This window comes from Caretta caretta, chromosome 1 (genome assembly GCF_965140235.1).
Source record: "Caretta caretta isolate rCarCar2 chromosome 1, rCarCar1.hap1, whole genome shotgun sequence".
Lineage (NCBI taxonomy): Eukaryota > Metazoa > Chordata > Testudines > Cheloniidae > Caretta > Caretta caretta.
The window spans coordinates 264,907,419-264,924,250 of NC_134206.1; the positions used below are offsets into that span (position 1 = coordinate 264,907,419).

At 44.3% G+C, this 16,832-nt stretch overlaps 1 protein-coding gene across 5 annotated transcripts in view; it reads left to right on the forward strand.

Annotated features, from left to right (window-relative positions):
• The window catches only part of GRIN2B (glutamate ionotropic receptor NMDA type subunit 2B), a 285,971-nt gene that overhangs the window by 154,056 nt on the left and 115,083 nt on the right, over positions 1–16,832 (forward strand). For all 5 annotated transcript variants that reach the window (XM_075124250.1, XM_048835352.2, XM_048835354.2 and 2 more), the window contains one exon: positions 14,950–15,064. In XM_075124250.1, the coding sequence (XP_074980351.1) occupies positions 14,950–15,064 (115 nt within the window). The remainder of the gene's footprint in view (positions 1–14,949; positions 15,065–16,832) is intronic.

Sequence of the window (16,832 nt, forward strand, 5' to 3'; positions counted from 1 at the left end):
TGCAAGCATGGACTTTCTTTCCAGACCAGAAGATGCCAATAGGGGATGCGGAAATGCCCACAGTGATCATGGGGGACCCAGCCGACCCCTTACTCCCGTGGCTTATGAAGCCTTACACCAGAAATCTTGATAACAACAAGGAGTGCTTCAACAACAGGCTCAGCAGGTGTAGAATGACCGTAGAATGTTCGTTTGGCACATTAACGGGTCACTGGTGCTGCCTTTGTGGCAGATTAGACCTCAGTGAGGAAAATATTTCCATGGTCATAGCAGCCTGCTGTGCTCTGCATAACATTTGCGAAGTCTAGGGGGAAAAGTTTTCTTAGGAGTGGAGCATTGAGGCCGATCACCTGGCAGCTATTTTTGAGCAGCCAGACACTTGGGCTTTTAGAGGGGCTGAACCGGGGGTTGGGTGGGGGGAGGGCGCTATTCGAATCAGGGAGGCTTTGAATCTGCATTTTGACGAGCCCCAGTAATGTATGGGTCACAAATAATCACTGTCTTTGTAAGCCTAAATTGTTATTAAACAGCAATACACAGATTTACATTTCTTACAAGGGACACGACAGTGAGTAGCACTCGCTGAAGTGAGGATCTCACATCTGCATATAAGTCCAGCTGTCATTATGGAAAATGTCCCTAAGGGTGGTGTGCAAGGAGTACTGTAATGGGACGGGAACACGAGAGGAATATGTGGGGGGAGTTTGGGAGGGGCAAGGAAGGCAGTTCTGTATGGTCTGCAGGGGGAGTCGAGGATGCATGTGTTCCACTTGCACCACAATCAGGGATCTCAGCATGTCTGTTTGGTCTTCCATGAGCTTTACTGTCTGTCTCCTCTCCTGGCTATCCCATTTCTAGTTTTTCAATTACTGGCTCTCTCCATGCTCTGTGCTTGCTATCGGCCTGATTTGACAATTGCAGCACTTCATGAAACATGTCCTCCTTACTCTTCCTCATTCACCTCATTATCTGACGGAGGCAATCCACCAGTGTGTAGGAGCTGGCCCTCAAGGGCACATCTGCATACACAAAAGAAACAATACACTGAGTCAGTATTGTGACTATATTCACAGTCTTGGATCATAAAAGTTGCCTATACCTCTTTCTCATTTTTCCTTGGCAAGCACAAAGCATGGGCACAACACTAAGCATGGTGAGTTTGTCCCATCTTGCACCACCCCAGGCCAAAGAGTCTGGATGGTTTCAAAAGGGGATCAATTCAAGCACCTAGGGACACTATTCTGAATACTGGCACCGTTTTCCACAGGCAGTGGTGATTGAAGCTGAAATCACATGACTGAGGGTTACCAAAGATGCAGGGATGCAGCTCCTGCATGTATGCGGTTTCAGACCGTGTCCGTATGTTGGTTGCCTGTGTGCTGCTTTGGTTCCTGCAGAAGTAGTTGTTGATTGGTGCGGCGAAGTTTCCTACAACGGGGAAAGAAACAAAACAGCTCTGACAAGCCATGTGAGAAGCCGGCCTGGTCAGCTGGGAAGATGTGATGTGAGCTGTCCACGCCGAGCAAACAGGAAGTGGAATTTCAAAAAATTCTCTGGGCTTTAAATGGGGAGGGGAGCATGCCTGTGTTCCTGGCTGCAGGGCAGCAGAGTGGAAACTGCTTACCAGACTGGTCATGATGGGCATTATGGGACACCTCCTGGAGGCCACATAGGGCAACATAAGCAAGAGCAGTGTCTATGCTGACACTGTGTGTAACTTTGTTGCAAAAAACTCTATGCCGCTCATCGAGGTGGTTTTCTGATGTTGGTGTAGCAGGAGAGTTAAATCGTCGGGAGGTGCGTTATTGGGTGTACACCTCTGCTGTTCTGTTGACAAAACTGTGTATTGCAGAGAAGACCTAAAATAGATAAATAGATCTGAAGTGCATCTCTTGACCTTTCTGTATTTGTCTTATGTCAGGAACCTGTTAGGTGAGTGCCAAGGAGTAATTATTGCCTACTGTGACAGGCCTTCTGACAAATGTGATTTTCCATACTCTTGCTGCCCTGTGAAGCCTAAAAGAAATAGATTTCCAGTGGTCCAGCTTCCAGTTTGGATAGAAATGCCCAGGAGAACAGTGAGGTATTAGCACATCTATTCCTACTGACTGAGCAAGGAGGGGCAGCTGTGGAAATGAAAAATAACACTTAAAACCAAAAATTAGTTAGCCAGATTTTTTTTTTAAACCTCAAAGGCGTGTGGCTTGAGCCATACTTTGGCTGAAGGTTTTGTTTTGTTCATATTTCATCTAACCAGCTTCATCACCCCTTGTCTATAGGCTCCTCTTTCATACGAGCAATGGGGTGAACCCTCAAGGGTTGGATGTTCAGTTAGTCTAAACTTCTGGAGCTAGGCAAGTTTAGGAGAATGGGCTTATTTCCCATGAGATTTATAGGACTTTCCAGCTTCAGCCAGATCTGAAATATGGTCAGAACTGGTTTCCTCTCGTGGGATTTTCACTTCCAGTCCCAGAGGACCCAGGAAGTGCAGAAAGGTGCTCTAGAGCTGGTCAAAAACATTTTTTTTTTCCTGCAGAACATTTCAATGTTTTAGCAAAAAATTGAAAACTGAAAATTTTCAGCTGAAAACTTTTGGGTAAAAATTGAAGAGTTGGATTTGGAAATCTCATCACAGTGCCTCATGGAAGTTGTAGTTTGTACTTCATGCCCACATGCTGCTCATTGGCTAGGGCTCCCTGGATGGACTAAATCTCCTAGTTGCTAAATGCCCCTGTTGCTGAGCTGTGGCAGTGAGTCATGGGGGTTGCTGCCAGCCACCCTGCATCATGGACATGAAATCTGGTTGGTGACCTGGCCCATAGAGGATAATGGGGGGAAGAGGCACCCAAACCACAGCCTCTATATGTCACTGTGGTAGCATTTCCAAATTAAAAGTTTCTGTATTTTGGCCAAAATCTTTTCAATTTTCAGATGTTCGGGTTTTTTGATGTAAAGCCGACATTTTCCATGGAAAGCAGACACTTTTCACAAAAGGTTGTTTGAGTACAAACCCCGTTTTTCCACTGAGAACAATTTTGAAAGACAATTTTTGGTCAGCTTTGGTGTGGACAGTATTTGTAAAAACAAGTTAATCAAATGCAAAGACCAAAGTGTTTTTGCGGGGTGGGTGGGGGGAGGTTGGTCTGGGTTTCAGGAATATTTTTGGTGGGATGAGGAGGGAAGTGAAGATTTGAGCCTGCTGTTTATTTCAGATCAGATCATCCCATCCCAAACTGTGCCTACTTTTATTACCAAGGGCCTCGTTTTCCACTGCTTGGCCCTTGTCATTTAGGAGTATAAAATACCACCAGATCAGGGTGGCTGCTTCAAGCTGTCCTGCAGTGACTCAAGAGCGAGTACTAACCTCAGGGTAAACTGTTAAGAACCAGGGCTCAAACCCCAAATTGGTTGTGAGTGATTTCACCAACCAATGATCAGGTGTAAGCTCCTTGAGCACTATAACGAAGCAGGAACATGGAGTCACAGACAGTCCCCTTGGGTGCTCTGACTCCTGTCTTGCCACCCAGGGAAGCCTATCTTTGTGCTAGATGGTCCTTTACATAACAAATCACAGCAATATTCTGGTTACTCCCAGTCCCAATGGGCTAATCACTTAGCCCAGGTTAATTGTACGTTAGATCTCACACCAAAGACAACACTTGTAGCCAATCCTATAATAAACTATCTAAAGATTTATTACATGGGAAAAGGAAATCAGAGAGTTATTTACAAAGTTAAAGCCAGTACACCCAGTGATGAACTGCCAAAATCTTAACAGCCGGTTCCCTCCTCATCCCACGAGGGGGTCGTGGCCCACCCCTGCCCCATCCACCCCTGTCCCCTGACTGCCCCTGGAACTAGGCAGGAGGGTCTTGTGGGCCACTGTAGTGGGTGCCTACCCCACCCCGCCCGGCCCCTAAGAGCCAGAGGGACCTGCTGGAGGGCGAGGTGGGGAGTCCCGGCGGTGCTTACCTGGGGCGGCTCACAGGAAGCATCTGGCAGGTCCCTCTGGCTCCTAGGGGCAGGGGAGGGTAGCTGGGGGGGAGGAGGGGGAACGGCTGCTCCCCCCACTGATCACATCAAAAGTGGCGCTTTAGGCACCAACTCCGTGGGTGCTCTGGGGCTGGAGCACCCATGGGGAAAATTTGGTGGGTGCAGAGCACCCACCGGCAGCTTCCTGCCCCGCACCTGACCCTAGGTCGCCTCCGCCTCCTCCCCTGAACCCGCCGCCCCGCTCTGCTTCTCAGCCCCAGAGCACCCACGGAGTCGGCACCTAAGGCGCAACTTTTGGCCAGTTTATAAATTTAGAAGCCCTTTTAGAACCAGTTGTCCCGTTTAACAACCGGTTCCAGTGAACCGGTGCGAACCAGCTCCAGCTCACCACTGGGTACACCCCCACACAAATGAGTTCCAGTATTAAGTTTCAAAAGGTAATAGAAGCTTATATAATCAGCAAGCTCTGTATGTCCGTTAGGGCTAACCCAGGCTAGGCATTTTGCTTACACCTAGTAATCCTTGCTCTGCAGAGTCCACGGAGCATATCGATACAGTTCCTCCATGGTAGGAGTTTTTATTCCCTTCCTCCCTTGTGCTTTGACCTGCAAACTCAGCTGATGGGAGGAATTCACTTCCATGACTCATATTCATGGGGGGGGGGGAGAGTAAACAAAAAAATCTTTTTTCCTCTTTAATGTTCTACACTAGTTCATCTGGTGTTGATGGGCCTTCCTTGTTGGGCAGGCCATAACACTGACTGTTGTAGACCAGCATTTCACACTAGTTAATGTCTCTCTCCTGTCTGGTGATTTACATGGTTGGAGGCTTACATGCAAATGCTCAAATATTCCCTTACAGTATGGGAGACAGATGTTATAAGTGAGATTAATGCAGGCAGCAACTTACATGCATTCCATAAACACTAAACATTCTTATAATTCTAATACTTACGTTAGCAATGCTAACACGCAGGAGAGCCAGACTGATTACAGCTCTGTGTTTGTCAGTGTTCAGCTGAGACAGGGGACTTTGGCCTGGAGACTTTGGCACCTGGTCTGCCAGCATGGCAGGCAGTGTCTTTCAGCTGTTCCTTCCTAGGTGTAAATGACTGCACAGGGTGCCAGACACTGAAGAATCAGCCCTGGGATGTTCTTTGGTGGGTGAAAGAAAGTTACTGAGGAGACTGGATGGCTCAGGGGGATTGTGGGATGATATGGCCTTTCATCTTCAGGTCATTGGCATCAATCCTTCCCCAGGCTGGTAGTGCCTGAAAGCTGGTATTAATTGATGGCCATTCAGCAGCCTTTGCAAAATGAGTCCCGTATCAGTACAGTTCCTAATAGACAGGTGTCCATGTTGCAGAAACGGCCATTACAATTGCCAGTGATAGGCCTTTTTGTTCGTGCTCTCAATGGAGGGGCAGAGGACTGCATGGGCCATGGAAACGGAACTTCTCTTTCATTCCCAGTGATAGTCTCCTTTAGTTAGGATTGCGCTGTGTGTGTGTGTGTGTGGGGGGGGGGGGGAACTTGCCTTGCCATTGTCCATTATGTATGGATTCTGGGGATAAATACGAACACCATCTCCAGGTGCTGTCATCTCAGTATCTTTCCCAAGTGCTACATTCACTGAAAATAAATAAATAGAAGAAAAATGCAATACAGTGATGTTAACTTCTATTTTTGCATTTATTTCTATTGCAGGAATGATGGAAAATGCTTATACTTGAATCTATTTGCCCTGAAAGTACACATAGCAGTTGCAAGAGTATGGAAGTATTAGCACACATTTTAAAAAAATGTCTTCCAGGAGGTAATGGAGAAATAGCAATAAAACATAAGTGATAATGTCCCTTCTGGTAGAAATGAACATTTTACGAGTCAGGATAAAGCATCAGGAAAACCAGACTTTATCAAAACGATGGGCCAGATCCTCAGCTGGCCTAAACTGGTGTAGCTCCATTGAAAACAGTGGGGAGGGGCTACATCCATTTACACCAGCTCCATGTATTTTACATAGAAGTTGATGGCACATATAAACTAAACTAATGTCTTACATTTCTATATCGCCATTTAGCTTGAAGGAGCCTAAGAGCTTTACCAGCCCAGGCACAAAATCTGCCCATCTACCCTTTTTCATGATGATTGATGAGATTGAAAAAATGATGTTATACTCACCCATTAAAATAAATAAATAGAGATGACTGCATGAATAGGCAAGGAGAATTGTACAAGGTTGCCCTTAGCTCTGAATGGCTCACTTAAACTAGTGGTGAAGGTTTGTTTCACTAGTCACCAAGTGGCTGTAACTTGGACAGCTTTTCTGGCTGCCTTTGCTCAGGATACCTGCACTATGCCATGCTTCAGCCAATCCCTTTGCTGCCTCGTTTTTCTCTATCCTTAAAATACATCTCATCAAATTCAGTGGAAAATTTGAAAGAGAGATGGAAAGGAGTGGAAGAGAGACAGACTGAAAGACGGTTCCTTTAAATTTTAATTTGATAATTAAATGGCTTCTGCTGTTTCATTTCCTCTTGCAGTAGAAGGAGCAGAGTCCAGGCCCTGTACCATGTTAAATAAGCACTGATTGGGCTTTCTACATGGAATTATTTTGCCATAAATTGCACCTGACAACATCCAGATGCTCCATAAAAACAGCCAGACGTATCTGCATTTCTCAACAATACAAGCCATCAGCATTGCAACAGCCGATATGGCACAGAATGCAGGTGGAGCATGGGGTGAATGAAAGATGGGTGAACTTCCAAAAGGTCTGGCAGATCAGTTGTGTTAAGCACCAAAAGTGCAGGAGTAGAGCTGGTCAGGAATTTTTTGATAAACTTTTTTTGTTTTTTTGTTGCCAAAAAATGCTGATTTGTCAAAACTGAAACTTTTTGTGAACCAAGGCAATTTTTGACAAATCGCTTGACTCAAAAGAAATACTGGGAACAAATCAGTTGTTCAACTGAAAACACATCAACATTTGAGTGAATTTAGACAAAAAAATTATTTTGTTTAAAAAAAAAATGTTTGAGTCAGAGTTTAAGGCCGGAAGGGATCACTAGATCATATAGTCTGGCCTCCTGGATACACAGTCCACCAACACCCACCCACTAAAACCAACAATGGAAATGAGACCAAAGTAGTAAGGCCCACATGAGACTAGACTATTACATTCCACAAGCAGAGAGTAGGAGGGCACCTGGTACAGCAGTGCTCAGGGCCCCTGCAATGGCAGGGAAATGATTAAGTGAGATCTACCCAGATAATCCTGGCAAGCAGCCCACACTTCTGCAGAGGCAGGCGAACCCCCCACAAGGACCCTGCCAATCTGAACTGGGGGGAAATTTCTTCCTGACCCCACATATAGTAACCAGTCAGACCCTGAGGATGTGAGTAAGAACCAGCCAGCCCGGCACCTGAGAGACAGAATGCTCAGTGTCACCTCAGAGCCCTGGCCCATCCTATCCAGTGTCCCATCTGCAATTGAAATGAAACATTTTGAGTGACGCAAACCAATTTGTAATTATTATTTTTATTTTTTGGCTTGTGAAAATGTTTGAGACTTCTGTTTTTCATCCCAATTTAAGATGTTAAAAATGTTGATATCTCAAATATTTTTGGAGGACAGGAAAACCATCCCCTGCCTAGCTCTGCTCCGGAGGCTTATCTAGACCATCGGTCGGTGTAATTGAACTTGATGTCTCATTATCACAGCCTGTCTCAAGAGATTTCAGGTGTCTCCAGCTGGGCCTGGGATGCATATGAGAACACTTTTGCAATATTTGAACATGTTGAGCCCTCACCAAAATCCAGAATCAGAGAGGTGGTTGTTAGAAGTTAGTAAAAAGGTGGTGTGGAAAGGACGTTATTCAAAATGACTTTGAACCTTCAAAAAGGTTTGGGGAATTCAGGTTTGATTCGGTAGTGAGGGGGAAGGTGGGTTGTTTTCTTTTGTTAACTACATGATTTGACTCTCATCTTGAGTGTGGACGGAAATGCTGGTGACATTGTAAGGGGATTTGAGGACTAACTGTCCCAGGGATGAGGGAAGGGCTGAATGAAGAAAGGTGGGACTGTTGAGTGGTGCAATGTTGGGTTAGTCCATCATCCTTACATCTCTTGCCTTTGACGACCAAAATTCACATGTGAAAATGAATGTGATTGTCCCTTTTGTTTGTCCTGTAAATGCACCAAACACACTGGTGGTCTCTTCAGGAGAAGCCCAGGAATGGAGTAGCAGTAGGTGCTGCAGACTAGGAATGAGGTGCGTTGACAAAGTTGCATGTGGCAGCCCAGGACTGAATAGTATGGAGTGCCAAACTCTGGATTGAAAGGCATTGGTTAGAACTATGTGGAGCTCAGGACTGGTTTAGCAGAGATTATTGCAAAACTGGAATGATGCCAGAGCTTTAGAAATCCTGGGTCCCATTCTGTTTTACACAGGTGTAACTCACATAGTGGGGAGGTGAATCAACTCTGGGTGATTCAACTGACTGAATTTCCAACTTATGATATCTTCTGCCAGGGGTTGTGGTATTTCTCCTCACAGAAGAAACTGAGTCCTCTAGCATGCAGATCTCAGCAGGCAAAGAGCATGCACATGGATGCCTCTTTCCTCCGCTTTGCCACCCAGTCCTGCTGGCCCCTGCTGATTAACTCATTTGACAGCAAGTCACCACAGAGGGGTTGATGTTAGTTTCCAGTCCCCTCCTATCACATCCCCCCACCAAATGCCTTATTCCTCTGTTATGCTGAGCAAATTCTCGCCAAGAGATAAATTTCTCTGCATTTCTCTTCCCCACCCTCTCCAACTGTCCTCCCATTGCTTCCTTTATTTCTCTTTCATACCCTGCCACTCCAGAGAGAGAAGGTGCTGCCAGCGGAGTGGTGGTCTTATTTTTATGAGGTGCCTAATTAGGGAAAGCAGCAGATATTGGGATGATAGTGCTGTTTTCAGACTGGCTGTTTGTCGCTTCTGACTGTAACACAGAATGACAGGACACAGGGGTGCATGTGTGTGTGGGCATGTGGTGTGTTGGAGAGAGACCTCTACTGGCTGTCATTTTCCAGTTCAGCTCATCTTGCCTGTAGCTCCAGGAATAAAGAATCCGCAGTCAAGAAACTGGAGACAAGAGGCAGAACTGGTTAGCTCAGTATTCAAACTCATCCCCTTCAAACCTGTATCTGAGGTTCAGAGAAGTTCAGTTAACTTTTTTCTTTAAAAACATTAATTTCCCCATGTTTTCTCCAACACTAGCTGAAGCTATTTAAGCAAGGTAGCCTGTTTCCTCTTGTTTTTTCCTACCCCCCCCCCCCGATGTTCTGGTTTAACTTGGATTTAAACTTGGAGAGTGGTCAGTTTGGATGAGCTATTACCAGCAGGAGAGTGAGTTTGTGTGTGTATGGGGGTGGGGGGGATGTGAGAAAACCTGGATTTGTGCAGGAAATAGCCCGACTTGATTATGTAAAGAGTTGTCACTTTGGATGGGCTAGCACCAGCAGCAGAGTGAATTTGTGTGTGTATGGGGGTGGGGGGGATGTGAGAAAACCTGTATTTGTGCAGGAAATGGCCCACCTGATGATCACTTTAGATAAGCTATTACCAGCAGGACAGTGGGGTGGGAGGAGGTATTGTTTCATATTCTCTGTGTATATATAAAGTCTGCTGCAGTTTCCACGGTATGCATCCGATGAAGTGAGCTGTAGCTCATGAAAGCTCATGCTCAAATAAATTGGTTAGTCTCTAAGGTGCCACAAGTACTCCTTTCCTTTTAAGTTGTCCTAGTAACTTGTCTGCAACCATTGAGTCCCAAATGGCCATTCTGTATGATTTTAATGCTCTATTTCCTGTTCCATGTGGCTTTTGAACTACTCATCACTAACCAGAAGTGCTGAGGATCTCAAATCTAGGAAAGTGAATGTAGCTTAGTGGTTCAAGCCCAGGAGTGGGCGTCAGGTCTCCTGGGTTCTATTATGGGGTCTTCCACTGACTTTCTATGTGACTAGGGTCAAGTCACTTACCTTTTTTGTTCCTGTTTGCTCATCTGTAAAATGAGGATAATATTGTGTGCATCTTAATTCTCTAAGGGCAGATTCTGCCTTTGCACTCTTGGCAGCTCCACTGAACCCAAAGGGGCAGCACAAAGTGTAAATGAAGGCAGGATTTTTGACCCTTTAATGTTTGAAATTAGGTGCTAGAGAAATGCTTATATTATGATTATTCCGCAAACAGAAAGCTTTGTTAAAAGGCAATTAAGATTGCTCAAGTGCCTGTATCATCAGCTAAAGCATAAAAAACCCCAGAATATCACTAGTTAACTACTCACCCAACCTACAACCATGATTTCATCTCCTCTGAATTACCTCACCCCCCCATCCACCACCCACTGCACACATGTCTCCTCCCTCCATAGCTAATGCCTCAGTGCAGAGATGCTGAGCAGTCTCCCTGCTCACCCCCATTCCCACTCAGCTCCTTGCTCGGGGGAGGTGGTGTTATGGGGGGTTCTGGCAGAATGTAGGTCTTACTTGGGAGCAGCTGGTTGGAGCAGATAAGGGCTGTTTGGGACACGTACCAAGGCAGCAATGCCGTGTGTGGGCCCTTAGTGTGCCAAGGGTGGTGTGCACAGTCAGTCAGCTGCGTGGGTGTTGCTGTCTTGTACACTGTTGGCTTGCTGTGCCAGGGAGCCTTTCAAACACTAATACATTGGCACAGAAGCACTGGGCTTCCATCACCCCAGGCCCTCTACACCGCTGGAGGCCCCCATCTGCCTTTCACACAAGCTGCTTCTCCCTCAGGTCCATCACACATCCCTGCTCAGCCTCTCATCCCCCCCCCCCTCCCCCAATCCATCCCTTGTTAACCAGTACCCACACCCAGAGGCCCATCTCTCCATCACTGTCCACCTACCATACCCTCGTCTGCCCAGCCTGTTTCCCTGGGTCCTGAGGATCTCTGTGCTGAGCAGAGCTCTTGAGTCAGGGAGACAGACCGTCAGTGACGGAAAATGGAAGTAGCTGACAGATCTGAGCAAATCCATTTGGCTAATCTTGGTGTAGTGCATGTCCATTATCCCAACGAAGGGGAAAGACTATGGGTTTAATTTTAACATTTCAAAAGTGGCCTATGTCAGAGATACCATTAGAGTGTGCAAGTCTATGTGTCCAAGGTCTGGAGATCATGGGTGCTGGTAGTAGTTGTTTGGATACAAGTATCTTAAGAAATGTAAGGAAAGCAGGGCAACGTTCAGAAGGGAGCATGTTTAAGTATTCCCACTGTAAAAGTTGGTAAATATGCTACTACAGAACTAGAAAGAGAACTCCCTGAAGAGTTCTTGTACCAATTTTAGAGACTAAATTCAGTCCTTAAAGTGTGAAACAGAGGGATTTTAGTACTGCTTTAGGTGCAAATCTCAATGCAACTCCTGACTCCTCTCTAATTATTATTATGGTTCTGATCTTTGCAATGAAAAACAAAAAGAAAAGAAACCCTGTTGTCAAATAGCTCTTGCTGATTTCTATGAACTTTCTTGCTGTCTCCACGCTGTGGTGATGGAGATTCCCCCAATGTTATTGCTCTTGGAAGGTTGTGAGAAATATTGTATATTGATGCATAGTTAATCTCTTCTTTTTTGCCGCTGTTTTCTAAACACTGAAATAAAGCTGCCTCCTAACCCACACTGAAATAGTTCTCATGATGGCCTCACGCTGAAGGGATCTTATCAATTTTTCTGGTGCTCTGAGGGAGCCTTTCACCTGGAATATCATTTGCTGTTCCGGACACATCAGAACAAGAATGATGCAAAATAATTGGAGGGAATTCAGGGAAAAGCAAAAAAGTGGTTCTCAGACTGGAGGACTTATCTAGCTTGAGGAAATGTTCCAGACATTACATGGCCAAGATTTTAAAAAATGACTAGTGATTTTGGGTGCCTAACAGAACTCTCTGTAAAAGAGGCCTGAATTTTAGAAAGTGATAAGCACCCACTCTCTGAAAATCAGACCCTTTGGACTCAGATTGGGCACCCATAAAGGGAGGCACCTAAAATTATTAGTTGCTTTATAAAAACTTGACTGATTGTGTATACAGTCATTTGGTTAAATTATGATGGGGTTAGTAATGGTAATCATCCACAAATGTTCAGAGGGTTTAAATAGCTCAAAGGAAGAGGGATTTTTTAGGATTGTTCAAGTGCAATTAAAGGGAAATTTAGTTTGAGTATGAGGAAACATTTCCTAACAAAATGTGTTTGTTAAGCTGTCCTGCAGTAGCTCAAGAGTGAGTACCCACTTCAGGGCAGACTTTTAAGAGACAGGGCACAAACCCCAAGCTGGTTGTGAGTTCTGTACTTAGATTTTGCCAACCAATGATCAGGTGTAATCTCCTCAGGCACTATAACGGCCTTAACATGGAGTCACAGACAGTCCCTTTGGGCACTTGCCAGCCAGGCAAGCTGACCTTTGTGATAGATGGTCCATTCTACTGCGAATCACAGCAATATTCAGGTTACTCCCAGTCCCAACAGACCAGTAATTTACCCCAAGTCAATTGCACTTTAGATCTCACACCAGAGGTGCTTGTAGCCAATCCTATAATAAACTATGTAAAGATTTATTAAATAGGAAAAGGAAGCCAGAGAGTAATTTGTAAGGTTAAAGCAGGCAAGCATACATACACAAGTGAGTTCCAATGTTAAGTTTCAAAAGATAATAGAAGTTTCTATAATCAGCAAGCTCTATATCTTTTAGGGCTAACCCAGGCAAAGCAGCTTAGGATCCTTTGCTTATGCCTAGAAATCTTGCCCCCAGAGTCCAATCAGGCATAAGATACAGTTCCTTCTTGTTAGGGTATTTTATTCTCTTCCTCCCTTGTGCTTTCAGCTGCAAACTCAGCTGACGGGAGAAATTCACTTGCATATCTCATCTTCATGGGGGTGGTGGTAGGGAAAGCAATCAACCAAGTCTTTTGTCCTTTTTAATGTTCCACAATAGTTCATCTGGCGTTGATGGGCCTTCCTTGTTAGCCAGGATATAACACTGTCAGTTGGAGCTTGGAGCTCAGTACTTTATCCGTGATTTACGCAGTCATAGAGGCTTATAATACAAACATTTAAAAATTATCTTACAGTATTGGATACAGATGTTACAAGTGAGATTGCAAGCATTCCATAAAGTCTAAATTCTAAGCACATGTTTATAATTCTAATACTTATTTAAACCATACTAACACACAAGTGAGCCAGGCCAATTTTAGCTGTGTATTTATCAGTGTTCCATTGAGGCCGGGGATGCTTGGCATGAGCTGGCATCTGGTCTGTCAGAGTCACAGTGGTGTAGTAGAGTTGAAGAGTCTTTTGATGTAGGTGGTAGAAACACTGCTTGAGTAGTTTTTAAATGGGACTGGACAAAACACTGAAGAAATTGTTATTGGGGCCAACCCTGCTGATAAGATGGTCACCTCTAGCTCTTACCATTATGTGACTCTACTTGTGATATAGCAGGTGTGTAATGAAAAATTCTAGTTTTGCGAGAACAGGATAGTGAGTTGAAGTGAAATATACAAACGGGGGAGACTGCCAAAGGTTTCTTATAAGCCATTGAACTATGAAACATCTATTTTTCACCTTCCTCTGTAGCATGGGGCACGGTTCACTTGCTGAAGGATTCTCTCTCTGCTCCTTGAAGTCTTTAAACCATGATTTGAGGACTTAAATAGCTCAGATATAGGTGAGAGGCTTATCACACGAGTGGGTGGGTGAAATTCTGTGGCCTGCGTTGTGCAGGAGGTCAGACTAGATGATGATAATGGTCCCTTCTGACCTTAATATCTATGAATCTATCTATCTATTTCCTCTCCCTCACGCCCACAATGTAATTTTAAAATAAAACATGTCATTTGGATAGTTAAAAACAATAGACCTGATTCTCATGTACAGCCAGGCCTCTTTAAAATGCTTTGGCAGTGTCAAGGAGCCTTAAAGTGAGTAGAACAGCAAACTATGTCTCCATGAAAGCCCTTTTCACTGACAGAGTGGTGCAAAGTGGCCTTGTTGTAAATGAGTACGAGGCCCAGTCTGTTTAATAGACCATTTTAATTTTTATTATGGGATGGCCCAAGACTGGACTGGGCTGCTCAGCAGTGAGGCACCCGCTATAGACCAAATGAGATCTTGAGAAGGTGCTCCAGTGATTTGGTTGGCTGTTCATCTTTGTGACTTTTATTGTTTGATCCCACTACATACAATGAACTATTCCATCCTTACAAAAAGGCTCTTTTAACTGGCTACCAGAGCCTTTAATCTGTGAATTAATCCTATGCCTCAAAGAGCTGCTTTGGGCCCTGTTCTGCTGCCATTGAAGTCAATGCCAAAAAGTGCATTGATGTCAATGGCAGTTGAATAGGGCGCATCTCACTTTCCTTACTCCACTCCCTGCAGCACCCTGCCACATTAGCTGGTCACCTGATGAGAGCAGTATCTCCACCTCTGTATCCCCATCCCATGACCATCTTTCAATGATATGTGAAGGAGATGCCTCTCTGAGAGAGAGTGAGGATGAGGGTCTGGAGCACATGCAGAATATTCATGCCCTTTATGGAAGGGGAAATTAAGTACTGTGAGCATGCTTGCACTAATGTGGTTGCGATGGGTACTACTCACAAAGCAATTCAGCAAGAGCCAGAGAGAAAAGTGATCGTCCTATCACAGCGGCCAGTAGTGACATATGGGAGATTGCCTTGGTCTGTCTCTCTCAACTCCTTACATAACAGCTCTCCTGTTACCCCTCTGCCACTGCTTCTTCCCCCATTCCCTCTCTGATTCCCTCCCTGCTGTTCCAAGTCCGTTGCACTGTCACTACAACCCTCATTTAAACTGCGGTCAGGGAGGTAGGTCTCTGTTCTGGGTCTGGTTGTTGTGTGTTTAAAATCTTCTATCTTTTCTCTCTCTTCTAGGTACCTGATTAATGTCACCTTTGAAGGGAGGAATTTGTCCTTCAGTGAGGACGGCTACCAGATGCATCCCAAGCTGGTGATCATCCTTCTAACCAAGGAGAGGAAATGGGAGAGGGTAGGATATGTTTGGAGACTCTTGGACTAAACTGGGAAGGAGGAGGGTGGTGAAGGTGCTCATCAAATTAACCCCTCTCTCTTCAGGACTTCCTTGTACCAAAGGGTGACCAGCTCCTTACTTCCTCTGAGGATCTGTGGGAGCTGGATTTGGGTGTCTCCAATAATACAAGGACACCATCTCTTCTCAAATGTAGGCCACCAATACATTATCATATTAGTTTGCATAAAACGTTCATAGATTCACTCATGGTTCCCTTCAGCATCCACTTTCCTGTTTTACGTAATAGAGTTCAGCTCCCTACAGCAGAACCACTGACAGATTTAAGGACAGCCTTGAATGGGGACAGTCAGTCGAATGGACCCCTGGCTGTAGACACTGCAGTTACCAGCTTCGCCTTATATATGACATGAGGACTAGAACTCGGGAACTTCAGCATCAAAATCGCAGGCCTTTACTAACTAAAAGAGATACAACATTAGCTATCCTTTGTATCAAGGTTTAGGACTTCAGCCACTAGAGAGAGACGCATACAATTTTCAATGGGATGGGGTGTTAGGTGCAGCTCCATGTATGACATTTTAGGTAAATTATTTAATGAGTTCATTTGCATCTTGGAAGATGGAATTTCAAGATAGAAGGCAGCTTGGGTGAAAGTAATCATGAAATGATCGAGTTCATAATTCTAAGGAATAGTTGGAAGGAAAAAAGCAGAATGAAGAGAATGGACTTCAAAAATGCAGACGTTAAGAAACTCAGAGAATAGGTAGATAATGTCCCCTGGGTAGCAAGTCTAAGGGAAAAATGTTCAGGAGAGTTGGCAGTTTTTTAAAGAGACATTATGAAAGGCATAAGAGCAAATGATCTCAAAGCATAGGAAAGATGGGAAGTCTGGTGAAAGACCATCCTGGCTTAACCAGGAGATCTTCAATAAACTGGAACTCCTAAAAGAGTAAGACAAAATGTGAAAACTAGGTCAAATTATGAAGGATGAATATAAAAAATCCCCATTAACATGTACGGACAAAATTAGAAAGGCCAAGGCACAAAATGAGATTAAACTAGGTAGGGACATAAAGGGTAACAATAATACATTCTACAAATACAGAATAGGCCATCACTCTCTGAGTAGGAGAGAATATAACAAAAATGCAGCAATGGCCACAGTATTAAATGTCTTTTTTGTTTCACTTTTCACCAAAAAGGTTAGCACCGATTGGACGACTAACAATAGCGAACATCAGTATAAATGGGGTAGGATCCAAGGCTAATCTAGGGAAGGAAAAAGTTAAGACTTACTTAAACAAGTTAGAGGTCTTCAAGTCAGCAGGGCCTGATGAAATACATTCTAGTATGCTTAAGGAATTGTCTGAAGAGATCTCTGAGCCGTTAGGCATTCTCTTTCAGAAGTTGTGGAGGATGGGCGAGATCCCACAGGACTGGAAAAGGGCAAATACAGTACCTATTTATAGAAAGGGGAATAAAGACCAGTCAGTCTAACTTCAGTACCCGGAAAGATAAGGGAGCAAATAATCAAACAAACAATCAATTTGTAAACACCTGGAAGATAATAGATAAGTAACAGTCATCATGGGTTTGTCAAGAACATGTCATGTCAAACCAATATAATATACTTTGATAGGGTAACAAGCATTTTTGATAATGGGGAAGCAATAGATATCATGTATTTTCAACTTTAATAAGGCTTTTGATACTATATCAGAAACAAACTAGGGAAATATAGCTTAAATTAACCTACTATAAGGTG